Raw genomic sequence first — 24,792 nt, 5'->3', positions numbered from 1 at the left:
GTTGCTTGATTCTTCGAGAATAATTCAATAATTTTTTTAATAAAATATATTATTTATTTTGAGAAAGAGACGTGAGTTTAACTTTACAATACACTAGTAACATAATCTAATTATTTAAGTTGTAATAAAAGGAGAGTAAAGGTATAATTACTACAATTTTCATATCCTATTTGTACTGTATTTTTAATAGAAATAGAGCTCATTAACATAAGTATCTCATTTTATTAGTAGAGAAAATTTTCAGGTGTATTGGAATTACGACCATGTACACCATGTGGCATAAAATAAGTGATTAAAATTCTTTTCTTCAAATATCTAACTACTTGTATTATGATATTGGAGTGTACCGAATTATACTTTTGGTACACTAAAAAATCTCTCACTAATAAATGTGGTAAGATTGACATTTTTGTTTTTTGAAAATAAATGAAAAATAAGTAATGCTAGAGACTAAATTTGTAGAAAAAATTTGATAAATTAAAAATTAATGATTAAATTATTATAAATGTTGATAAACATGTTTATATTCTATTGATAACAATTTAATTTATAAATAATTTACAAATTTAATTTCCTAATATTACCGATAAAAAATTGGCGGGTGTTTGCCCTGATATCCCACGTCGCTATTTTCCTTCTTTGTCTGATATTCGGGGTTCCTTCCGATTCACGGACTCGCAGTTTTAAAAAAGCCAGAAGAAGATCGAGGAAGGGAAAAAAACAGAGCATTCATTCAACGATGGCGAAGAGGAAGATCACTCTCTCCCTCTACACTCTGATTCTCTCTCTATCGGTTGTCTCCTTGGCAGTTGCAGTCAGATTAACGCCTGTCCTGCAAACCCAGGAGAAGCCCAGTATTAAAAGACCAACATTTAATCGGATTTTTGATACTTCCAAGTATGGGATTTTGCAGCTCAACAACGGCTTGGCTCAAACGCCTCAGATGGGGTTCCTCTCTCTCTTTCTCTATGTCTCTCTAACTTGTAGTCTTTGAAGTCTGTTCTGTCTTCGTCTGCTTACTCCTACCCACTTTTTGGATTGTTTGTTTTTGATGGAAAAAATTAAATCTTTATGTGTTAATTGGAAATTTTTGTGGGCTTTTAGAATTGGGTAGCTTGGAATTACAGCTTTATAGTTACCCTTTTGGTGGTTTACTTGTTTTTGGATACATGAAGGGAATTTCACTTCTTGACATTGTAATTGTGTTAATTGAGCATTGTACTATATGTGGGCAGGTGGAATAGCTGGAATTTCTTTGCTTGCAATATTGATGAAACCGTGATCAAAGAAACCGGTAAATTTTGTGCTTTCATTGTTCATCTCCTTTCGTTGCGATTGATTCTGCTCCGATGCCATTTATAGATCATTCGTTGCGTTTCCTTATTGCATCAATGCTTGTTTTTGTGCCGGTGTATCCGGCACATGGTGAAATATGCTTATATTAATTGGGAAAAATGACCATTATGATTCGATCGGTTCAATGAAGTATAACATTTCTTCATCCGCAATCGAATTTTGTGAAATTACTAACATGTATTTTGATGATGGACAGCTGATGCGCTCATCTCAACTGGCTTAGCTGATTTAGGCTATGTGTATGTCAATATAGGTATCATTCTGGCAAACCTTAAGTATTTAGTACACTTAACACTTGCTTATACTTACGATGTAATGCAATGTCAATAAATGCAGATGATTGCTGGTGTCCAACACGAAATTCTGAGGTCAGTTGAATTGCATTACTTAACCAAGATATATTTCTCACTATCTCTATAATTTGTGGTCTCTGGGGAATACCCGTCTTCATCGTATATGAAGGCACTTCTGCTTTAAATTATTTAAGTGCAACTTTTCAAAATCATATCTCAGTCCAGTAGCTATAAGTTCTTCTCCACTCTACCGATATATGCGCACAAACATGGAAGAATATAAATTTTCCGATAGAGGTTCTAGCATGGAAAATCACGTCCTTGTAAAATTGTGAATTTGATATATGCTTAAATTTTGAATTCCAAAATGTTCTTGTTTCAGGGTCAATTGGTCCCGGATCCTAAAGCATTTCCATCGGGAATTAAAGCGCTTGCTGATTATATACATGGAAAAGGACTCAAGCTTGGAATTTATTCTGACGCTGGGTAGGATGAATGAAACTCTATGTATTTTTATTTGAATATCAAGTGTGTTATACTCAGTACAGTTTCCTGACTACTCCCCACTGATTCTATTTTGTAGGGCTTTTACATGTCAAGTTCGACCCGGATCACTTTATCATGAAAGTGATGATGCAAAGCTGTTTGCTTCTTGGGTTAGTTTCTGTTTCCTCGATTCAATTTTTGTTGAATGTATATATTTGGTTTAGCGGGCATTCAATACCCTTGTGCACTGTTTCTGCATCTTATATTGCTTTTGTAAGTCAAAGTCTGAAATACAAGTAGAACAGATTCACCTCCGTGCAAATAGTGAGCTCATTACTACTAAATTTAAAGCCCTCTATTTTGATTACTGTCAATGTTAATAGACTTAATCGATGTTTGCAAAAAAGTGGAGTTGCTCGAATATTTGAAAGTATGTAATCTTTTCCCCTTATCTCCGCACAACAATTTTTTGCAATCAAAGTCTGGGATGCATAAAATGGGGGTAAGGCTAGCCGACATTCACCTCTCCCAGACCCTGCGTAAAGCGGGAGCCTTGTGCACTGGGTACGACCTTTAAAGTCTGGGATGCATGAGTTTTGTTGAGAATTATTATTTTGGAATTATAGCCATTCATTTTCTTACGATATTACTTATAATCAAGGAGTAATGTTGTATTTTCAGGGTGTGGATTATTTGAAGTATGACAACTGTTATAACCTGGGGATCCCACCAAAAGAACGGTATTGGCTCTTCTTACTCTCAACTTTAATTGTGAGGGTATAGCATTCAGTAGCTATAAATTTATTTAATGTGGTTTCATACTTTCCAGATACCCACCAATGCGTGAAGCCCTAAATGTGTCTGGACGCACAATTTTCTATTCGATTTGCGAATGGTAATCCAGTTTATTGATCTGTGTTATAATATTTGGATTAGTTCACTTTTAGTTTATGGAAATCCTGATTCATAAATTCTTTATTTGACAGGGGTGTTGATGACCCTGCTTTATGGGCTGGCAAGGTCGGAAATAGTTGGCGTACTACAGATGACATCAATGATAGTTGGGCGAGGTTATAACTCTTTATCCATTAACTTGGACAGTAACTTCCCGTGTCTGGGGTTACATCATAGTTCTACTTGCACACACTGAAACCATCATTTGTAATTTTGTGGTAAACCCTCAGAAATGGTTTGTGGTATATGCTTTCACCTTAGGGGACCCTTAAAAGTGCTTTGTAACTTCCAAGTTGATCGTTCATTTATGTGCATTTATTTCAGAAATTGTAGAAATTGTACAAGAATGTCTCACATTTGTTGTCTATCATTCTTTCTCGCTGTTATTATTTGGCTGCAAGGTTTTATATACATGATCCTGCAGTTTTACATGATCCCGCAGTTTTACGGTTAATAAAATCTTCAGTGGTCATACTGATTAAGTTGTCTGTTCTTATGTTATTTAGCATGACAGCAATTGCTGATTTGAATGACAAGTGGGCAGCATATGCAGGACCTGGTGGATGGAATGGTATAAACATGAGCTTTTTGAAACAGGCATAGATATTAGGTATCAGTACTCCAACTGTGATTTATTTTTCATGCTCCATCTTTTTATTTTGGGCAGACCCCGATATGTTGGAAGTTGGCAATGGAGGCATGACTTACCCGGAGTACCGTTCTCATTTTAGCATCTGGGCTTTGATGAAGGTCCTTAAAATTCTGCTCCTTTCTTCCTGGTTTGCATGTCGCTCCCATAATTCAGTTTGAACCTTCATCCATTGTCTCGGAGAGTTGTGTCACAAAAATAATCTTATATGAGCGGTTCAAAAAAGCTACTTGTTTTCTCTCGGCTGCTTATTTCATATTTAATATCAGTTTTGACCACGCTGTCTAGTCTGATTAAAAGTATCATTTTCGTAAATCGTAATGGCTTTTATTTGTTCTGCAGTCCTTGTAATGAATTTAGTTCAATTCTATCTTGCACAAGGGGCATCATAATACATGTTGCATATGAACTGTTTTGTCCTTGGCTCGATTTCATATACTTTCTAGTTCTTCACATACTGAGAATTGGGCGTTCGAATATCCAGGCCCCTCTTTTGATTGGTTGCGATGTGAGAAACATGACTGCAGAAACATTTGAGATTCTAAGCAATGAGGAGGTTATTGCTGTAAACCAAGGTGAGAATTTGGTGCTAATCGGTTTGGTTGAAAGTATCATTTTGCCATATCAGTCTTTTCAACTATGAAGTTCTGAAACTGAGAGGAATGATTTTGTTTTTGCAGATCCACTTGGGGTTCAGGGAAGGAAGGTTAATGTTTCTGGACCAGATGGCTGCTATCAGGTTTTCCCCCCTTTCTTGTGCTGTACAAAGTTGTAGTGATTGCTTAGTCGAAACTCGATAGGATAAAATTCGTATATCTGGTTGATAGATTTAGTAACTATGGTACTCTGACAGAATACATCTCCCTTCGCATATATCATTACGAGCCAAGGGAGAAGTTCGTTACATCTTTTGGATCTTTAACATAAGCCTGTTGTATATCAACTGTTTCGTTAAAACTTTGGTGATAATTCTGTTTTCCAGGTTTGGGCAGGTCCTCTATCAGGCTATCGATGGGCTGTTGTTCTCTGGAACCGTTGCTCGAAAGCAAATACCATAACAGCTACATGGGAAGCACTTGGACTCAAATCCGGCATTAGTGTCTCAGTGAGAGAATTGTGGCAGGTAACGAAATTGACCTATACGACTTCTAACAATTTCATCCATTGACAGCTTTAATTCGTTTCATTCTCCTTCTATGAACTTATTCGTTTCATGCTTATATGGCATCCAAATTTCTTGCAGCACAAGGAAGTAGCGGTCGATGCAGTATCGTCATTTGGTGCTCAAGTTGATGCTCACGACTGCCTGATGTACATTTTTACTCCCCATACCACCTCGCTCAGAAATATAGCTTAGCCTTAAAATGGTTCCAGCTAAAGGCGGCGTCCATCTGTTAACGCATCACAACCGTTGTCTGCAACAGTTCACGGCTGTAAATCTCTAGGGTTTTGCAGAACTTGGCGACGATCGAAGTGCCTATCTGTAATGTATGTTGCTCACATAAAAGTATCGTACCGCAGTTTGTATATGACTGCGTACTTATTCGGAACCATCAGCTGTTGAAATAATGATACCTAAATGGGAAACTCTAACATTCAACATTTATAGGATAATATCTCAGTAACCAGAAACCAAAGGAAAACTTCAACATTTATGCACAAGTTCAAATAGCGAAATCGGAAACACAAAACGAAATTGATGTCTCAGCGTTTTTTATTTAAACTTCAAAAGGATTTGAGATCGGACGCAAAGGGGTAGACACATTGTGCTGGTCAACTGAGCTAATCCACATTTGCCACATCGGTGCCGCCATTAGGTCAAGGGGGGGAAGTCATTATCATTGTCTAGCTTGAACCTCTTAAAGCAAATCCTGCAGAGTTAACCATTTAAAAGGGTACATCAGTTGCTATCTTAAATATGGCAAGAAACTCTCAAGAGATGAAAATGGCCTTACGTCGCTGCGGTAACCTGTGGGAATTCCTTGGCTGGAGGAGATGCCAATTCAGTCTGAGCAGATTGATGTACATCTGATGATGAAGGCATTTGAGTGCCAGGAAGCTGTGGGAATTCTTCAGGTGAAAATTTAAACTGGGGAGCATTTTCACTTGGGCCTGCTTCGGTGGAAACCTCAACTTGGTTAGTCTTTTGAGGCGATTTCATCCTTGGACAACGGCTGCTAGACTCCGGGATCTTTCCCCTCGCTCTTGGAGACACATTGGTGGAATCATTTTGTTCTTCAGGTAAAAATTTAAACCAAGGAGCATTTTCACTCGGGCCTGCTTTGATGGAAACCTCAATTTGGTTAGTCTTTTGAAGTGATTTCATCCTCAGACCGCAGCTGCTAGACTCCGGGACTTTTCCCCTCGCTCTTGGAGGCACATTGGTGGAATTATTTTGATTCTGCATTACCTGAAGTATTTTAGTTTTGGGATAAGAAAGCCAGTCAGTCATCTTTTACAGTCCAAAGTTGAAACAAAAAAGGAAGAAGAGATCAGCAGTATCTAAAATTTTAATTTGAACTAAAGAATTGAGTTGAATTCGATATACCCGGTGAGGAAGGCGACATGAAAACATTTGGTCTGCATTTTCTGCCATTTGAAAAATGACATTCCCATCTTGTTGAGCTGTATGAACCAGGGCATTCCATTTGTTCATGTCATCGGCTTCAAAAGGTGGAGCACTGTTGTGTGTAATAGAAAACTGATATGCATTTGCAGACAACAGGCTATCACAATATTCTTCGTAGTCCCCAGTGAGGTCAGATTTTTCAGATGTTCCAGTACCAAATCCAGGGACAGGAGTTGCCAGATCTGCTCTCTGTCCACCCCCATTCCTATCTAGAGTGGTCGCGAAGAATTTGTCAAGTGCCATGCCTCTGCGTTCACCTGGTAGCATTAATACTTCTCGAAGTTTTTTAACCCCAAGGGAAAAAGCAGATCTTATACGACAGAAGTTTCCTGGAGAAGATTAGGTGGTTCAGCATGTCAGCTAATTAGCATACAGAACCGGTAAGAAATAGACATACACTAGAACGGAAAGTAAGCACTTTGAATAAGAGATTTAAAAAAAATGGAAATCTATATGAATTAAAGATTATTAAAAATATACCAAATTTATGCTTTGTAAATCATACCTTATTAAGAAAACGTCATTGTCTTAAATACAAGATTTTGTCTACTAATTTAATTATTGGATAGTTATGCCAATTATCAAGGTAACTATAATCTACTCTACAAACATTTTCGGCATAAGGGCACATAGATTAAACTCTTAAAATAACAGCTTCATGCGTAAAAATGTTAATAGTATGATATACTTAAATCTCTCCTTGAACATGCTTTAAATAAAAAAAGGCGACCCCAAGCTAACAAGGCTCCCCGCTTTGTGAGGGTCAGGGAGGGAACATCTATCGTACACAACCTTACCCTTGCGTTGCAAAGAGGCTGTTTCCACGACTTGAACCTGTGACCTTTTGGTCACAAAGGAGCAACCTTTCTGTTGCCTGAACCTATGACCTTTTGGTCACAATGGAGAAACCTTTAAATGATACAAACATATCTGTTGCGACTTTGTTATTCACTAATATTCTGCTTCAAGTTTATCACATTAACGATGATGGAGGAAGAATAGATATTCCCACTTTCATTTACCAGGGATAATACAGTATATTGCAAATTCAGTCATCTCAAAATGAGTGAACAAAAATGTTTTTTTTTTTGAAGAGAGTGAACAAAAAACTGATCCAGCAGGTGAAGTGGTCGAGTACCTTTACTGACGCTACAGCCTAGATTGTTGTTGTCCTTTAGAGGATCCACTATGTTGAGGAACTTAATTTGGAATTCATCAACTCTAGCTGCGTTTGCCACAGCTGGATCTGGAAACACCAGCCTGCACTCTCTTACAAACTCCTCGCTCAGGAGAAATTCTTCCCCCTCGTTTTGGGGTGTCACTGTCGCAAATAATACAGATAAAAGATTCTAATCAATGAGTAAACAGATCAGTTACACATTCACATATTTGAGCATAAATTACCTATGATTTCAGGAAGGGAAGATAAGGCAAATGGACCATTTATACTGATACCATAGTTGCCCCAATCAAATGTGCTATAGTATTCCAAAAACCTATGCAGGACCTGTTCATACAATTTCAAAGTCTTGTTTGAGCACTTACAGATGTAAATGTGACTGCTGAACTGAAGAAACAAAACAAAAGAAATACCTCTAACGGACCACGGAGTGATGAATGAAAGCGATTGATGATAAATAACACCAATGTTTCCAGTCCATATGATGCAATCAGGCCATATTGGGCCCCAAGAATTCGACTCTCATAGTAGCACCAAGCTTTGGTTAAGATAATACTCTTTTTGTAAAGATGGTCTTTTCCGATCAGTTGGTCAACCTGTATAAAGCACCAGGCATGTCAGTTAAAGAGGAACATTAAAATTTTCAAATGAGAGAGTGAGAGAGAGAGAGAGAGAGTGTGTGTGTGTGTGTGTGGCGCGCGTGTGTGCATGTTAATAAGCTTTGTTGATATTAAGTATTGCCAAGTGTAGATACTTTGTTGGTTTACGACTACTACAAAAAGATTAAGCTGTTCAGATGAGTCTCCTCCGCTACTGAAGAGCCAAAAAGCTTAAGCTGGAGGGATTCGAACTCAAGATCTTCGACATGTTAAATTGTTTGTTGGTTTACCACTATCCCAGAAAAATTAAGATGTTTCCATGTAGAACAATAATCATTTATGTGAATGAAAACGACAAAAAAAAAAATCAGATGGAGCTGACTACATTAACTGAACCATCAAAACATTGTCTATGTAAATGGGGAGCTAAGCAAAGAAAGTGACAAAAAATTGGGGATAAGCCAACTTCAAACCTGCCAACAGATCAGAACCAAAAGTTGAAGTGAAGCATGTTAACTTATACAGAAGAAGTTCAAAGTAATTAACTGCAAAAATTACAAGTGCAGCTAAGTTTATATTTACAATTATTAGTACGAAATTAACTAAGCTTGTAAAAAAAATCAAGCTAGCTGAAGGAAAGCTTTTAAGAATGCTAGTTAGTACTCTAAGTAATAGCTTCATATTATCAAGGGTTAAGATTTTAACCTGCTCCAGAAAGCACAGTGTATTGAGGCCGGCCGTCTGATTGAAGGAAATATCAATTGCCATGTTATTCACAAAGAATTTTACGACCTTAACCTACCACCCAAAATTCCAGCAAGAACGATATCAAAAAAGTACAGTGGATCCCCCCCTTTAAAGTTAAGAAATGATAATACCTCCTTTATGCAACATGATTGATTTATTAAGAAAAAAAAAGCAACTGAGGCAGTGAAAATGCTTCCCTTAAACAATGACAAAAGCATTAAAATAATTTGTCTACCAATCCAATAAATATTTCACATTAAACAGAAACCACCAAAAATAAAATTTCAGATAAAAAATAAATCCAAACAGTTTGGCTTAGCAGTAGCTTGAGGATAGAAGAAATAAGTCCAAGAGAAGGTGACATTGAGCAAAGTCAGGAAGTAGGATAGAGGATATCAAGGAGGAGAAGAGGAAGAGGAGGTGGAGCAATGGGCTTTTGATCTCAATTCTTAAATTTGAATCTTGAGGTTGCGATGTATTGTCAATTTCTGGTTTTCCTTGTGCGCATCCCCTGATCATCCCCCATCTTTCTGTTTGAGTTATCTATTTTCCTGGAATGTACTAAATCAACCCGTTCACACAATTTTCTAATAAATGGAAAATAATTATATCACAATTAGCATGCACGATCCATACGTTTACAAACTTATTCACCCTTTCTATATCAGAACTGAACATTAATGGTTCAGGCTCATAAGCACGAAATTAACTTTTCGTTGAAGTTCTCACAACCTAATAAGAATTTCAACAGTGGGAGCGGATAAAAACCACTCATGAGAACAAGGCAGAAGTCTTTATACTCTGAACATAAACTAATAAGCTGTCTTTTAAGTGCCAAACAGGTGTTAGGCATGCACACATATGATGTGCTTTTTACAGGTGTAGCCTTGGTTGATGTGGTACCAGGGTGCGAGGATTGATTGAGTAGATATTTCTTCATTTTATCACACACTTTTGGGAATCACCACTTGTCAAGATGGAGAAAAATCCAACATAACAAGGGTCATAAGTCATTGGGGTCTAGAGTACTAATGTTGGTCTAATTTCAAGATATGGAGATAGGATGTGGCCCTCATGCTTAGCACTGTAATGAGAAGAAAAGAAAGAATTGACAAACTTTTCGCTTTTGGACATTTTCATTTGTGAAAGTAAAGGGGTAAATAGCCCTTAATGCGAATAACTGAAATAACAGACAATCAAGAATGAGGGAGGAAAATACTAAAAAGGATACATGTAATATGTAACCAAAAATATAGTAAACATGCAGATCAATTATTGGAAAGGATAAAAGGAGCTAAGAAATCTCAACCCGTGCGTGAATGTAGCGGACGTCCTTAATCTGGAACTCGGAGTCCTGTGGTTGACGACTCCTGAGGATCGCACAGATTTTACGAGCAAGCCCCTCCATCAAGTTTGGACGGCAGAGAGCAGTCAAATCAATATCTCCATCAGGAAGATAGGCCTTCAACGGGAATGAGCCAAAGGAGTAGAACTGTAACGCAAGCTGTTCCACAAGCTCACATTAATTTAGGTATATTAAAATAGCAGCATACAATAATTGTAATGAATCAATCAAAGATTCCCCCAGTAGAGTTTTCTTATTGCAAATAGCAGTTAGAAGTTAAAACATCGAAATCCTGTGTCTCTCAATTATATTAATTTCAGGTCCACGGAATGAAACACGTGGATTTCAGATATGAGTAACAATCAGATTCCAAAATGAATGGCCACGTACATTATGTATTGATCAAGAAAGAAAAAAGCGGAAAACCCTAAAAGCATATCCAACACCTCCATGCCAAACCCTAAAAGCATATCCAACACAAACAGTTAACGTACTGGATGCTTAATGTTATGGAAGCCGCATAAATAAGTTCTATGAAGATAGGTCAGACTTTCACAGAACTAGAACCTATGAATACAACTTGTAATAAAAATGAAATACAAAACCCTCCAAGATGACATTGAAAGCTGGACATACGACACTAGGTCATGTGGCAGTGGCATCGAAGACATCAGCAAAATCTAAGGAATGACTCTGTGCTCTTTTTGTAACAGATAAGAGATACCAATTTCATTATCCAGACATGCTACAATGTCAAATAATTACTTCCTGTTGACGCCTAAAACTTTGTTTAGTTTCGTTTGGCTGTAAGGAAAAACCACACTTCCATAGTGTAGCTCAGCTCTTTCCGCGCCAACAGGAAATCGAATTAATTACTAGGTATGCTGACTATACTTAGAGAATCCAATTGATAAAGGTAACAATGGGAATGCTTCGAAATGCTAGGGAGGGAGCATACATCTAATCACAGAAATGGATACACAGATAAATCCAGGCCCTTTTATAGATTTTAATTTTACTGACATTCTTCCATCTTAAGACATTGAGATTTACCAATCTAGAAAACATACAGAGGTAATCAATGAACCCAAAATTATGAAGCATAGACCTATAGCAATGTGATGAAGTACAATTTTAATTCCTCACGAACAGACTTTAAAGAAGCTTGGTTACAGTTATAAAAAAAATAGAATAAAATAAAAAATCCACCACTGCTGATTTCTCTTCGCGCCAAGAAGCAAAAATATAAAAAAGAAAGTAGGGAGATGGGGAACTTCTCACCTCTGGTGGCAAATGACATACAAGAAGCCCATGAACATAATTAGTAAAAATCCTCCGCCTCAACTCAGATTCAACATTTGGTTGAATAGTCCGTAAAATCTCTTGGGTCCTTTGTTCTAGAGAGGACCACACTTCTGCATCCATCGTCCTCAACAAGGTCTTAGTGGAGGAGGAAGAAGATTGAAAATAAGGGGAATATGATAACCCCACTTGACAATCTTCCATAAAATGGTAAGACTTTCAACTCTTTAAAAATGCAACCCAGGAAACCCACACAAACACTCTCCCATTGATGATTTCAACAAGTGAATGTTTACACGGTTTTAGGAACCTGCAAAACTAAGAAATTTAAAATAATGAGTTTTTGGTTCAGGGAGGGGGAGGAATGAGATGGGTTGGCTAAAAAAAACCTGAGAACAGAGATAGAAGGATAGACCGGGGCACCTTCAGCAGATGAGTAGCAATTGAAATAGCTCACAGATCAGTAGAGCTTAATCCAGGATGTGTATTCAGCAGAAGAGAAAAAAACCAGCTAATTAGATGCTTGAAATTTTATGCAGAGTTCGTCCATATCTGTTACATCCTCGAACTCTGTATTTAACGTCCTTGTCAGTGCTGAAAATTATGTATTTTGGGGCTATTTTGACATGTGTGCTATGAGGATAGGGGAAAAGGAATCGTCAAAATAACTGATGAAAAATAGAAAAGATTCCCAAGTCCTCAAGGGAAATTATCTGAAGAAACTCTACAAGCACGAAAAATTATAGAAGAAAAGGACAGAACTCAGAAGTGAACTTAAGTACAATCCAATGAAACGGTCTTAATCAAAGCTTACAACCATATAAAAGTTTAGTCTAACTTTTCTCAAATTTTCAGTTTTTTTTCTGAAGACTAGATTCTTCTCCATAAATGAGTTAACAAACAAAGATAAATGTAATGGGGTTAAGAATACAAATTTATGTGGCTTGCAACTTGGAAAGTATAAAATTGATCAGCAACAACATAAGAGGCCTAATAAACCACACAGCTTTCACACACATGCAAAATTATGCAACCACCTTACTTGTTATCAGGAAGCTTTCCCCGATTGACTCGAAGCATGACTCTGAAAATTGGTCCATGATATGAATAGTATGAAAACAGTGGAGTAACTCGATACCCCAGCACTGAAGCTTCCCGCACAGCCCCTCCAATAAGCATTCCCAAACCGAGCTCATTCGAACGCATCAAGAAAAAACGCAGTTAGTGCTGCAATACCAATTGGTCAAGAAATGAACATGTTATTGCGAAGAGCATCAAACTTTAAAGGAATAGAGAATTGAAACAACCATTTTGCTTGAAATTAGATTTGACACTCACTGTTGAGGCCTGCGACCACCGGACGAGAACCCATCAGTTGAAGTAACATACAACAATCCATTCAACTTCAAAGCATTAAACGCCGACCTCAAAAACGACGAATCGCTCCCAAACGAATCAATGTCAATCAAATCAAAGAAATCCCTTTTCAGATAACACTCCGTCATGATCCGATTCGCATCCGTAAGCGACACCTCCCACCTCGCCTCACCCCCGGAACCACTCTCCACCTGCGACAAGTTCTCCGTGATAACTTTCTTGTTCTCATCATTCGCGTCATTTGCCAAAACAAAATCGGCCTCCGCCTCGACGAGGTACCGAACAGACCGAATCCCGCAGCCACACAGTGCATCGAGAACTCGCAATTTGCCCTTGGACTTCTTGTACAGAGCGGCGGCGAGCACGCCGAGGTCGCGGCCGGTGGCGCTTTCGTGGCGGAAGAAGGTCCCGCCGACGTCGAATTTAAGACCCCTCTCTGTCTGGAACACCGATTCACAATCGGAATCGAGGGTTGGCTTCGACTTGGAGTCTGAGTATTGGGTCACCGCGGCGAATTTAGGGTTTTGGATTTGGGGTTTTGGGATGGGGTTGCAGAGAAATGAGAAAGGAGATAGGGTTTTAGGCGAAGAGAGAGTTTATCATGGCGGGAATCAAATGGGTTGGAGGGGGGCTAATTTTGGCGGGTCTTAATAAAATGGGTTTATCCACTGCACACGTGTATGAATGTACGCCTAAGATTAAATCTCGGCTTTTGATTTTGCCACGTCATGAGATGGGTCCCGGTCTGTTTGTATAGTTGGTCCCACCGCACCGTCGAATTTATACTGCCATCGGAGCAGTGAAGCCTTTCACTGTTTCGAGCATTTGCTCTTTGTTGGGTTTTTACTTTTGGGTTTGGAATTTGAGTTTTGACCAACGAAGAAGATGGTGGCAATGAACTTGCTTGCGTTTGGTGGGTCCCACAAAGAAGTGGGGTCTGGCCAAAAGCGGAAGATGAAGCGGAGGAGCAGAAGGAAACCGCCATGAAAGGTAGAAAGCTCTGAACTTTAATGATGTTTCGTTCGCAATGAATGCTTTTCCATATTTTATTGTTTTTTGAAATATTTAGCTGGGTTTTGGAGAATTTCAGCTGTAGTTTTTAGATATTGTGAAAGATGGGATTTTTATTCGAAAATGTTTGGAAAAGTGCTTATAGCTTGTGACTTTGTTTGCAATAAGCAAGTTAATGATGGATTAATGTGTTTGTAAGAGACCATAGTAGTAGGTTTAGTTGTGTTTGTTTTCTTTGCTTTTCGGGTAGGCAGCTTATCCAATTTAGTTGTTACTCAAAACATCGTAATGTTTCGAGTCTTCCCAAATAGGGAAAGCACAAACATGTTGCTAATTTGGGAGAATTGCACCAAACCCTTAGATTGGATTTTGGATGTGATTTTTTTCTTTCCAAGATAAAAGTTTATGATGAAAGAGAACGAGAAATGATAGGGGACAACAAAAGGAAGTGGCTAAGCTTCAGTTAAATCTTTTGTTCAAAATCTTGAATCAAATCACAAAACTTTTATTTTTTTTAATCACTTACCTAATGGAAATTTTAGTGTATTAAGTTTGTCAATCTTAGTTAACATTATTGCATATTATTCCAAATTATAGTCAGCTGTAAAAATGAAACATGTTGCCGGAATGGCTCATATACGGCCTTCAAACCATATGGGTGTGAGGAGCATGAATGCTTAACTGACTATAATTTTGGAATAATATGCAATAATGTTAACTGAGATTGAAAAACTGAATACACTAAATTTCCCATTCGGCAAGTGATTAAACAAAATAAAAGTTTTGTGATTTGATTCAAGATCTTGAACAAAATATTTAGCCACTTCCTTTTGTTGTCCCCTCTCATTTCTCGTTCTCTTTCATCATAAACTTTTATCTTGGAAAGAAAAAAATCACATCCAAAATCCAATCTAAGGGTTCGGTGCAATTCTCCCAAATTAGCAACATGTTTATGCTTTCCCTATTTGGGAAAGACTCGAAACATTTAGATGTTTTGAGTAACAACTAAATTGGGTAAGCTGCCGACCCGAAAAGCAAAGAAAACCAACACAACTAAACCTACCACTATGGTCTCTTACAAACACATTAATCCATCATTAACTTGCTTATTGCAAACAAAGTCGCAAGCTATAAGCACTTTTCCAAACACAAGCAAGTTCATTGCCACCATCTTCTTCGCTGGTCAAAACCCTAATTCCAAACCAAAAGTAAAAACCCAACAAAGAGCAAATGCTTGAAACAGTGAAAGGCTTCACTGCTTCGATGGCAGTATAATTTCGACGGTGCGGTGCGACCAACTATACAAACAGACCGGGACCCATCTGATGATGTGGCAAAATCAAAATCCGAGATTTAATCTTAGGCGTACATTCATACATGTGTGCAGTAGATAAACCCATTTTATTAAGACCCGCCAAAATTAGCCCCCATCTAACCAATTTAATTCCCGCCATGATAACTCTCTCTTCGCCTAAAACCCTATCTCCTTTCTCATTTCTCTGCAACCCCATCCCAAAACCCCAAATCCAAAACCCTAAATTCGCCGCGGTGACCCAATACTCAGACTCCAATTCGAAGCCAACCCTCGATTCCGATTGTGAATCGGTGTTCCAGACAGAGAGGGGTCTTAAATTCGACGTCGGCGGGACCTTCTTCCGCCACGAAAGCGCCACCGGCCGCGACCTCGGCGTGCTCGCAGCCTCTCTGTACAAGAAGTCTAAGGGCAAATTGCGAGTTCTTGATGCACTGTGTGGCTGCGGGATTCGGTCTGTTCGGTACCTCGTCGAGGCGGAGGCCGATTTTGTTTTGGCAAATGACGCGAATGATGAGAACAAGAAAGTTATCACGGAGAACTTGTCGCAGGTGGAGAGTGGTTCCGGGGATGAGGCGAGGTGGGAGGTGTCGCTTACGGATGCGAATCGGATCATGACGGAGAGTTATCTGAAAAGGGATTTCTTTGATTTGATTGACATTGATTCGTTTGGGAGCGATTCGTCGTTTTTGAGGTCGGCGTTTAATGCTTTGAAGTTGAATGGATTGTTGTATGTTACTTCAACTGATGGGTTCTCGTCCGGTGGTCGCAGGCCTCAACAGTGAGTGTCAAATCTAATTTCAAGCAAAATGGTTGTTTCAATTCTCTATTCCTTTAAAGTTTGATGCTTTGCGCAATAACATGTTCATTTCTTGACCAATTGGTATTGCAGTACTAACTGCATTTTTTCTTGATGCGTTCGAATTTGATATCGTAATTAAATGGGATTTACAATTAAACGAGAAGTTGGAGACTTTACAATTGAAGGTTGTATTGGTTGATTGCATACAATTCTGATATATTTTACTTTGTTTCTGTAGAACTTTAGCTGCATATGGAGCTTATGTCCGGCCAATGCCATACTCGAATGAGCTTGGTTTGCGAATGCTTATTGGAGGGGCTGTGCGGGAAGCTTCAGTGCTGGGGTATCGAGTTACTCCACTGTTTTCATACTATTCATATCATGGACCAATTTTCAGAGTCATGCTCCAAGTCAATCGGGGAAAGCTTCCTGATAACAAGTAAGGTGGTTGCATGATTTTGTATGTGTGTGAAAGCTGTGTGGTTTATTAGACCTCTTATGTTGTTGCTGATCAATTTTATACTTTCTCCGACAGACATTATGGGTTCATCAGCTACTGCAACAGCTGTGGAAGTTCTCAAGAGTACTCATGGGCTGAACTTGGTCGGATCGGTTGCCCCTGCAGTGATTCAAAGGTATTGGGTAATGTTTAGGTCGTATGATTTCGTTTTGTTGACTTCCCAAGTTTTTGTTCTTTCTTTCACCATAAAAGATTAATCTTGAATCTCTGAATTATGATTCTTTAGTTTTTGTTTTTTTTCACGAAAAGAATTACCGCCAAAATGAGAATTGTGAATCCCTTGTAAGGAGTAAGTCAAGGAATAAAGCACATGCCTCGTTAAATACATCACGAAAAGAATTCCCACCAAAATTAGGCTTGTGAATCCCTTTTAAGAAGTAAGTCAAGGAATAGGGCATATGCCCCTTTAAATACATGCATGTCATGTGCTTGAGTTTGGCGGTACACCCGTGGACTTGGCATCAAGAACTACTTCACATTTTGTCAAATTGCGATGCCAATTTTAACTGATTTTTATTTAACGACTAAAGCTATAACTCGGTCATAAGTTAAGGATCAATGTTCCAATGTACTCTAATCTTATATGAAACCTTAAGTTGTTTCGGTTTTTTGTAGGTTTCCAAGTCACTTGTTGTTTCTGGCCCTCTCTGGACAGGGCCGTTGCATGACACTGCTTATATTACAGAAATGTTAAGTTTGGCCGAGGAATGGGGATGGGCAGGCATTGAAACAGGAACTGATCTGGACAAACTTTTGAACCAAATGGTGGCTGAGAGTGACCCCAGATTACCCTTTGGCTACACCAAGTTGGACGAGGTCCTTACTAAAAAAAAAAATTTACCACTCACTTTTGTTCCCAAAGTTGTTAATCTGGGAAAATGATGGATTTTCTGTTTTTACTGTCCCAGGTGGCAAGCCGTGCGAAAGTAAATTCTCCGTCACTGAGAGCCGTGATGTCCACCCTTCAAAAGGTAATTTCCACACTACTCCAGTGTGGCATTTGAGTGCATGTTTGACATTTGTTTTGGGGGGGTGTTGGGAATAGAGTAGGGTTCTCTCCCCTTTAATTACTCTCCCATTCTCTCTCCTCCCTTCTCACTTTTCTTTTTGTCTCCCTATAAAGAAGTCAACACAAGATGTTGACATGACTTCATGACCGTTCAAATATGAGGGAAGAGAAGGGAAGGGGAATTCGGAGGAGAGAGAATCTTACTCCGTTGGTTATATGGGTGCATGTTTTCCACTTTGGGGTTTTAGGAGCTGTTGGGTATTAGTGTATGATGGACACTTGTTAGATATGGTCTTGCATGTTTGCCAATTGTATAGAGAAAAATTTGAGTAGAGCAGCGTTGTCGGTTGCAAGTGCGTGTTGAATACTTGTTTGATTTGCAGTGCATGGTGGACACTTGTTGGGTACGATTTTGCATGTTTGCCAATTGTATGGTGAAAATTTTGAGTAAGACAACCTAGTCAGTTTCAAATGCATGTTGACACTTGTTGGTATGGTTTTGCATGTATGCCACTTGACGGAGAAAAACTTGAGTATGACAGTCTAACCACTGACTACTTAGAAGTGCGTGTTTGACACTTGTCGGGTATGAGTTACATGTTTGACAGCCTACTTTGGCAATTACATAGAGAAAAACTTTGGTAGGTCAAAACCATTTTCACAAAGAGTATAACCCTGTGTACTGGGAGTTGCACTTGAAGTTGGATAAAAACACAACCCCGTACCATTGTCAGAGTCCCTACATCGACTTGCTGCCACCTCATAGTTTTGTCCCAGAGGCTTGGCCCACTTGAGCAAAGAAAGTCTTATTAGCATTGAGTTAGGCGGGCTGTTGGGTTTAGGTTTTACTGGACTTTTCGAGTCCTCATAGTTTTTCGTTTCAGTCCAAAGACTAATACTCTCTTGCAGGAAGGATATGCTGTGAGTAGGTCACACATTGAATCCAATGCAATCAAGACGAATTGTCCGATGGAAGACTGCATTAGAATTGCCAAGCAACTTCAGCAGCGCTGAATCATACCCATGAGAAGACGAGTTTCCAGACGCATTGCACTGCCGTTAGGGTCAAGGGCACTGACGGATCAAAGAACCTCTCGCCGGGCCAGTAAAGCAGCGTCTCATTTTGTTGTGCGACTTGGAGGTGTTGTCGCTCAATGAGAGACGCAATGTCGTAGCTGCTCTGCTCTGCTCAGCTCATGCAACATTATAGAGTCGGATTCATACATTTGGTTTTGACACTTTTCGATACCCGAAAACCTTGCAAGTTTCCACAGAAAACAATGATCTGAAACATTGATTGTAACTTGGGAGCAAATTGTTACATGTGAGAAACAGTTTATGGGAGAAAATGGACTACTCTCGTATCAATGTTGTCAAATACTCGAATTCAATGATTTTGCATCACCGTGTAAACCTGCAAGCCTGAGACTGCGCACATAAACGTCGGTGGACGAAAGAAACAATCAATTGAAAATTCACATTGTGTTCTTCAAACTGTGGATTAGGGTTTAACTAAATTGATTACAAGAGTTTATCTGAAAACGAAAGTGGAGAAACCACGAAATAAAACCGTAACGAATTCTAAAATTGCATTATCTTCGAAATAAAACATCCAAAAACATTGTACTTTAATCCCCAAAACGTCTAAACCACAACACGAGAATCACAAAAAAGTTCTACACAACTCAGTCCAGAAGATCGTGTAGATACCGGGAGGCGTCCATCACATAACGAAAGGATCGATATGCTCAAATCAAGTACGAGCAGGAACACCAGCTCCAGCAGGTCGGGGAGCTTGACCAGGCTGACCGGGCCTTGGGGCATCATCCTGGAAATCCAAATATAAGCATATCAGGTAAACCAGAATAACATATCAACTGTAAGCATCGGTCATCAGGCTCCTTAGACATTAAAATATGTATTTGCCAAGCGCAAACCAAAAGCATGCAAGGAACACGAAATGGCCACGTAAATAAATATATAACAAAACCCATGCTGCTACAAAAGCCTTAAAATCGGTTGTGGAAAAGTACATTGAAACATCAACACTATAGACATGAAATATACAGTTCCGAATCAGCCAATGGAACTGTAAAGGCTTCGGAAAAATAAACTTAGATTCTGCATGATTAAATTGTTTCTGGTAACAGCACCAGAAATCTAACAGGGGTTAAGTTCTAGCCTAAGATGGAATTAAAATAATTTTCAATCAATCATCACACTGTCTTGAAAGGATGAACAACAAGCATACAAACAATCAGTTAGATAAAAATGTGGCGGGTCCTATTTCCTTATACAAAATGGAGTTGCTTGGAGCAGGTTTCATGGAACAAACTATTCGGGATGTATATGTTTCAATTAGGTTTTGGGAATAACTTAAGACGGCACAGTACAAGCAATGAATCAATGACACCGTTAAGTAGAAGAGAACAAACATTGACACTCAAATATCAAAAACAAGAACTCACCCTGCGTCTGATATATCGCTGTGGTGGCTCACGGTTCCTCCTGTTGGTGCGGGATCGCACCCTCACAACATGGGAGTGAATTGCACAGGAAACACAGTACTGCATCTTGGCATACAGCTTAGGCAACGTGTATTCTACACATCACAAACAACAACAACAACAAAAATCAATCCTTTACATCTCCATATGATCTCAATATCCAAATGCAATACATAATCTACAAATTTAACCAACCACCGCGATAATCGAATTAAAAAAACCGATAAATCAATAACAAATTATGAAAAAACAGAGAAATGTGAGGGTAAATTGGAACTTACGCTCATAGACACAGGCTTCCTGAACATCCCTCACCGCAGCTTGCTCGACGATGTTCCTCACCAAGAATCTCTTGATGGCCTTGTCCTAGTTCATCACCAATACAAAATCAAATCCAATCAATCACGTATTTATACGATTCATATACCTATACATATACAGAAACGTACAAATGTATACGTATATATACCTTGGGGCAGCACTTGCCGCAGTTGGAGCAGCGGATGAACTTGACGTGTCCGCGGCCGTGCTTGTTGCGACCTCCATTTCTGCGCTTGAAAGTCTGCAGAGAAAAAACACGAAAATTAAGCAAAAAGAAACAGAGAACGGAGAGACGGATGAAACGCGGCGTTTAGGGCGAAGTTCTGACCATGGCGTTCCGAGAGGAGGAGATCTGAGAGTTCTGAGGCCGTTTAGGGTTTTTCTCGCTGCTGCAGAAGCCAGAAAGTGAGTGGTTTCTGGAAGGCTTCTATTTTATATGGGAGAGCGGCCTGGCGCCCTAACCCACCAAAACGGCCCTTCGTTGTTGCACATTTGTAATTGCGTCCCCATTATTTTGTTTATTTACCTTTTGATCTCTATAATTTCTAATTAGAAACAAAAATTAATATTGAACTTTGGAAGAAAAGAAAAAGAGCTGATGAAAATCATAGCTGTTATCATCCTAAGGATTAGACAATGACATTACGGTATAATGATATTTTTACTCACTTATAAGTAGAAGGTCTCAGATTTCGTTAACTTAAATAATGAGGTACTGATGCCTAATTTTTATATGACTTACATCAAATCTCCACATTTTGAAATAGAATATCGTTGCATAAAAGAAATTTAAAATATTGTAGTTGTTGCTCAAGTAAGAACCAATAACCACAATATCTTTGGTTGAAGTGGTTTTTCCGGGATTACGACCTTGTACACCAAGTATTAATAAAACAATTGATTAGAAACTTGAAAAAAAAATTCTAACCAATTATATTATGACACTTGGTATACCAAACCGTATTCTCTAAACACTAAAAAATTTGCTCTTTGGTTGAGATGAGTTGAAATTTGAAGCTCTTGATTTTTGGTTATTTTCACATAATTGTAATTCAATTTTGGGTTTCATTTAATACTCTGCGCCATATTTTATCCTTTATAAATAATTTTCTTTTGTTAAACAGAAGGCCCAATGGACCAGAGGAGATAACATCTGCTCAGAAAGCCCAATGGACTAATCTTCTTTTAAAAACTTGGAAAAGATTTCGATAGGGTAGTGATTTGCACACCCGTTTTTTTTTATTTTTTATGTACCACTCTTCCTCTGCCAAGAAAAAAAAGTGCAAAAATCAATTTCCGTTCATTGTATATCAATTGCGAACCCCTCAATCATAACAAGAAGCAAATTATAAAAACAGAGATTAAAAAGTACATAAACTCATAAACTTGGAACATATCCGTGATTAAATAAGGGTTCCTCATTTGTCACGTTGGTTGTTTTATTTTCATGCACTCAACCAGCTGCAAATCCGGCCACCACCTTGTTTAGCTCAAGGGCTTTCTTTCTCGTACACTTCACTGGCATACTTCCAGTTGATGACTTTCCATATGTTCTTCAGATAATCTGGTCTCACATTCTTGTACTGCAACTCGAAAAATCGATGCGTCTTAATTCAAACTCTCATGTCGCATGATACACGAAAGGCGCATGATACACGAAAGGGATAGGAGGAAACTAATAATACAGACAGCTGACAAGAGCAAACACCACTGACATGTATTCTACAAAAAATCATCATTGGACTTAGATAAAATTGATGACGGTGATAAATTGAATAAACGATGAGCTTGTTTCAGGTCTCGGGGCATTTCAGATGCTAATTCAAGTAGTGACAGAAAAGGATGGAGGCTGTGTACAGACACCAAACATTATAGGAAAACAAGAATCGGTGTCACTTCCGTAGCGTCTGAACGAAAGCCTAACTATAAACTTCATCCCACGGAACGACCTATCCCTCATAAACAATTCAATCCCAAGGAGCAAAAACTAATTTTTCCGTCACAAAGACAGTTTTAACAACCCTCCTACTTAATCCACTTGTACTCCACAAGATAAACAATATCTTAGACTTCCAAGGCTCGCCAATTAGGCAATAAGAGTTGTAAGTGAAAATAACTGAAGGATGTACCTGTAAGTAGTACGCATGCTCCCAAACGTCAATACCAAGTAATGGAACCAAAGATGCTCCCTTAGTAACCAAAGGATCCTGTAACAAGTTACTCAAATTAAAGGATATTCAGATGAAACAAAAACCATAACTGTGTAATGCATATCAACTACTACAAGTGCTTTGGACAAAGAGATTCAGAACAGCAACCTTTGTAAATCCTAAAGTCCTGAATGTTGAATAATCCTTGAGATGGGGTAACAAGAAAACAAATCTTCAACATGAGTTCTATGCTGGAGCTAAAGTTTTCGACTAAGTCTAACCGTCATAAATCAACAGCCAACAGTAGCCTACATGATTAATGGAAAGAAGATATACCATTCCGTAAGGAACTAATAGTAACAATTCACGAGGAGTCTAAACTACATTGCTGAGAGGCTATCATTGCTATCAATGTAAAACATCACACAGGATGGATTTGTGCAACTTGAATATGGCTAGAAGTAATGTTGAGTAGACCTAAAAGAAAATTCTGCGCTACTAGATTAGATGGTATTGAAGTAAATATTTGAGTTTACCTGATTTGCAGTGGTTTCAACCACAAGTTTGTTGAACTCTTTGTCTAGAGCAAGCCACTGCCAAGAAAGATCAAACGAGCATGCGAACAGGTTGAATGTCGATTGAAACATCTAGTTGAATAACATGGAACAAATGCTATAAAATCAAGAAGATGGTAAACTTACGACCCATCCAGAACCCTGCAATGCAGCGCCTTCTGCACTGATCTTTTGCACCAATGCTTCAAAAGTTCCAAAATTTGTGTCAATAGCCCAGCCCAGCTTACCATGAGGGTGCTCGCCGCCACCTTGCTGCCATAAATAAAGCATTACTGTATTAGGTAAATGAACGGTTAATAACCAGCTTGTAAGATAGAGAGAGAGGGAAACATGAACTTACACTAACAGGAGTCAGATTCTTCCAGAAAATCGAGTGGTTTACATGACCTGCGAGAAAAAAGAAACCCCTTTTACATTTCTCTTTTAAAAGAAAAGACAATGCATTTCGGCATGGAAACAAACAAAATCACGAGCTTAAATCCTGAGATTAACAAGACATCCAAGAACTTGAAACCAAAGAATTAAATCAGCCGTTTCGATTGTGGTAATTCGTATAAGTAGCAGGCTAATTACGGGAAAACTAACACAATGCTAGCTAATTGAATTGCTACTTCTAATATCAGTTTACTTCAACAAATATTTGAACATTTTAATTAAATTTAAACTTTTTTTTAACAAATTGAACAAAAAAAACCCTAATCTGAAAATGCAACAAATGAAAACAAATAAATAATTACAAAAATAGCACAGAGATACATAGAGAGATGTTTGACCTCCGCCATTGAACTTGATGGCGCTCTGCAACTTAACAGCGGCAGCAGCGTCGCCTTTGCCGATGGCGTCGTGGAGCTGCTCGAGAGCATTGTTGTAGTTGGTGACGTAAGCCTGGTGGTGCTTCTGGTGGTGGATCTGCATGATCTCGCCGCTGATTGCAGGCTCCAGGGCGCCATAGTCGTAGGGAAGGTCGGGGAGCGAGAAAGTCTGCAGGCCGCGAGAATGGGCGAGGATTCTAGGCTCGCTCTGAAGACCTAATCGGAGGGCTTTACTGGCCACGAGAGCTCGGAGAGCCATGGAAATGCTGCTTGCGAAGAACTTAGAGTGAGTAGAGAGAAACAGTGCGAGAAGGTGAGAGAAGACTTGTGGAGAGGGGTATATATTTTTGGTGCGAATCTGTGGGCGTAGTAGGGAAATGCAAACTATGGGCCAGATACATTGGGCCTCTTGTGGGCTTAATCCAATAATTCCTGCCTTAAATTTTTATTTTTTATTTTTAATAGAAGCGATTTCGGGCCGGCGTAAGGATTGAATTTGTATACCAGAATAAATGTTCTTAACTAACTAAACTCCAAATTATTTACTCTAGCGTCCTTTATGTTTAGATCCAAAGATTAATTCCTTTTGCTTTCAAAAACTACCTTGTCATTAGTACTACGACTAGGTAGTTTTAGGTTCGACTGGTGGTCTTAAGATCAGTCTTGGCCAACAAGCTGAGGATTTTGGGGTTTCTTGGTACTTCTAGTTTGTGTTGCAAGCGTGCCTACTCGTTGCCCAAGCCCGGGTGAGTAAAGTGAAGTTGGTAATTTTGGTTGCGCTTGATTTGACTCTTTCAATGTGATTGAAGACCTAAACATGAAGAAAATCCCAACCCAATTCAATCCTAATTACCTT

General features: G+C 38.8%; 5 protein-coding genes and 1 pseudogene across 10 annotated transcripts; 2 read left to right on the top strand and 4 right to left on the bottom strand.

Moving 5' to 3' along the window:
* Positions 1-631: 631 nt before the first annotated feature.
* On the top strand, positions 632-5,344 carry LOC126623073 (alpha-galactosidase 3-like). Its single transcript, XM_050291868.1, has 15 exons — positions 632-948; positions 1,236-1,294; positions 1,553-1,609; positions 1,693-1,724; positions 2,032-2,135; positions 2,233-2,305; positions 2,817-2,875; positions 2,965-3,030; positions 3,122-3,205; positions 3,596-3,660; positions 3,757-3,839; positions 4,223-4,313; positions 4,419-4,477; positions 4,721-4,861; positions 4,982-5,344. Exons 1-15 carry the CDS (start codon positions 740-742, stop codon positions 5,093-5,095), a joined length of 1,296 nt encoding a protein of 431 aa, XP_050147825.1. The 5' UTR covers positions 632-739; the 3' UTR covers positions 5,096-5,344.
* On the bottom strand, positions 5,322-12,734 carry LOC126623035 (uncharacterized). 6 transcript variants are annotated; one of them, XM_050291804.1, is made up of 11 exons: positions 12,583-12,734; positions 11,930-12,110; positions 11,520-11,858; positions 10,203-10,397; positions 8,852-8,944; positions 7,961-8,143; positions 7,772-7,874; positions 7,506-7,688; positions 6,287-6,696; positions 5,694-6,148; positions 5,322-5,609 (listed from the first exon to the last, which is right to left on the bottom strand). In XM_050291804.1, the coding sequence occupies exons 3-11, from the start codon at positions 11,742-11,744 to the stop codon at positions 5,552-5,554; spliced, it is 1,905 nt and encodes a 634-aa protein (XP_050147761.1). In that variant the 5' UTR covers positions 11,745-11,858; positions 11,930-12,110; positions 12,583-12,734; the 3' UTR covers positions 5,322-5,551. The 6 variants fall into 6 exon arrangements, with proteins under 6 accessions (XP_050147761.1, XP_050147777.1, XP_050147770.1 ...); XM_050291820.1 differs by having other exon boundaries at positions 11,520-11,850; XM_050291813.1 differs by having other exon boundaries at positions 11,964-12,110.
* LOC126614918 (tRNA (guanine(26)-N(2))-dimethyltransferase-like) lies at positions 12,579-13,507 on the bottom strand (annotated as a pseudogene).
* Positions 13,508-15,210: 1,703 nt separating this feature from the next.
* On the top strand, positions 15,211-19,065 carry LOC126623065 (tRNA (guanine(26)-N(2))-dimethyltransferase). The gene is made up of 6 exons (XM_050291853.1): positions 15,211-16,021; positions 16,281-16,481; positions 16,578-16,677; positions 17,178-17,378; positions 17,471-17,533; positions 18,481-19,065. Exons 1-6 carry the CDS (start codon positions 15,306-15,308, stop codon positions 18,583-18,585), a joined length of 1,386 nt encoding a protein of 461 aa, XP_050147810.1. The 5' UTR covers positions 15,211-15,305; the 3' UTR covers positions 18,586-19,065.
* Positions 19,066-19,135: 70 nt separating this feature from the next.
* LOC126623133 (40S ribosomal protein S26-1-like) lies at positions 19,136-20,884 on the bottom strand. The gene is made up of 5 exons (XM_050291922.1): positions 20,728-20,884; positions 20,548-20,640; positions 20,360-20,444; positions 20,040-20,173; positions 19,136-19,399 (listed from the first exon to the last, which is right to left on the bottom strand). The coding sequence occupies exons 1-5, from the start codon at positions 20,728-20,730 to the stop codon at positions 19,325-19,327; spliced, it is 390 nt and encodes a 129-aa protein (XP_050147879.1). The 5' UTR covers positions 20,731-20,884; the 3' UTR covers positions 19,136-19,324.
* A 796-nt stretch (positions 20,885-21,680) lies between these two features.
* LOC126623110 (superoxide dismutase [Mn], mitochondrial-like) lies at positions 21,681-24,285 on the bottom strand. Its single transcript, XM_050291915.1, has 6 exons — positions 23,898-24,285; positions 23,465-23,511; positions 23,251-23,376; positions 23,086-23,142; positions 22,529-22,606; positions 21,681-21,982 (listed from the first exon to the last, which is right to left on the bottom strand). Exons 1-6 carry the CDS (start codon positions 24,193-24,195, stop codon positions 21,890-21,892), a joined length of 699 nt encoding a protein of 232 aa, XP_050147872.1. The 5' UTR covers positions 24,196-24,285; the 3' UTR covers positions 21,681-21,889.
* Between the last annotated feature and the right edge of the window lie 507 nt (positions 24,286-24,792).

The sequence above is a fragment of the Malus sylvestris genome, chromosome 1 (assembly GCF_916048215.2).
Source record: "Malus sylvestris chromosome 1, drMalSylv7.2, whole genome shotgun sequence".
NCBI lineage: Eukaryota > Viridiplantae > Streptophyta > Magnoliopsida > Rosales > Rosaceae > Malus > Malus sylvestris.
The sequence above is the reverse complement of the archived record's forward strand: the minus strand, read 5'-3'. Positions and strand labels throughout refer to the sequence as shown.

Bases quoted from the DNA above. Each gene is read 5' to 3' on its own strand.
- LOC126623073 (XM_050291868.1), top strand. From the start codon at position 740: ATGGCGAAGAGGAAGATCACTCTCTCCCTCTACACTCTGATTCTCTCT. The intron at 3,661-3,756 runs GTATAAACATGA...TATTTTGGGCAG, and splicing joins AGGACCTGGTGGATGGAATG to ACCCCGATATGTTGGAAGTT. The intron at 4,862-4,981 runs GTAACGAAATTG...AATTTCTTGCAG, and splicing joins CAGTGAGAGAATTGTGGCAG to CACAAGGAAGTAGCGGTCGA.
- LOC126623035 (XM_050291804.1), bottom strand. From the start codon at position 11,744: ATGGAAGATTGTCAAGTGGGGTTATCATATTCCCCTTATTTTCAATCT. The intron at 8,144-8,851 runs GTTAAAATCTTA...TGCTTTATACAG, and splicing joins CACTGTGCTTTCTGGAGCAG to GTTGACCAACTGATCGGAAA. The intron at 5,610-5,693 runs GTAAGGCCATTT...TTAACTCTGCAG, and splicing joins CCACAGGTTACCGCAGCGAC to GATTTGCTTTAAGAGGTTCA.
- LOC126623065 (XM_050291853.1), top strand. From the start codon at position 15,306: ATGTGTGCAGTAGATAAACCCATTTTATTAAGACCCGCCAAAATTAGC. The intron at 16,482-16,577 runs GTAAGGTGGTTG...TTTCTCCGACAG, and splicing joins GGAAAGCTTCCTGATAACAA to ACATTATGGGTTCATCAGCT. The intron at 16,678-17,177 runs GTATTGGGTAAT...GGTTTTTTGTAG, and splicing joins GCCCCTGCAGTGATTCAAAG to GTTTCCAAGTCACTTGTTGT.
- LOC126623133 (XM_050291922.1), bottom strand. The intron at 20,445-20,547 runs GTATATATACGT...GTGATGAACTAG, and splicing joins GCGGCAAGTGCTGCCCCAAG to GACAAGGCCATCAAGAGATT. The intron at 20,174-20,359 runs GTAAGTTCCAAT...TGTGATGTGTAG, and splicing joins GGAAGCCTGTGTCTATGAGC to AATACACGTTGCCTAAGCTG.
- LOC126623110 (XM_050291915.1), bottom strand. From the start codon at position 24,195: ATGGCTCTCCGAGCTCTCGTGGCCAGTAAAGCCCTCCGATTAGGTCTT. The intron at 23,512-23,897 runs GTCAAACATCTC...TTTTTCTCGCAG, and splicing joins CATCAAGTTCAATGGCGGAG to GTCATGTAAACCACTCGATT. The intron at 23,377-23,464 runs GTAAGTTCATGT...TATTTATGGCAG, and splicing joins AGAATCTGACTCCTGTTAGT to CAAGGTGGCGGCGAGCACCC.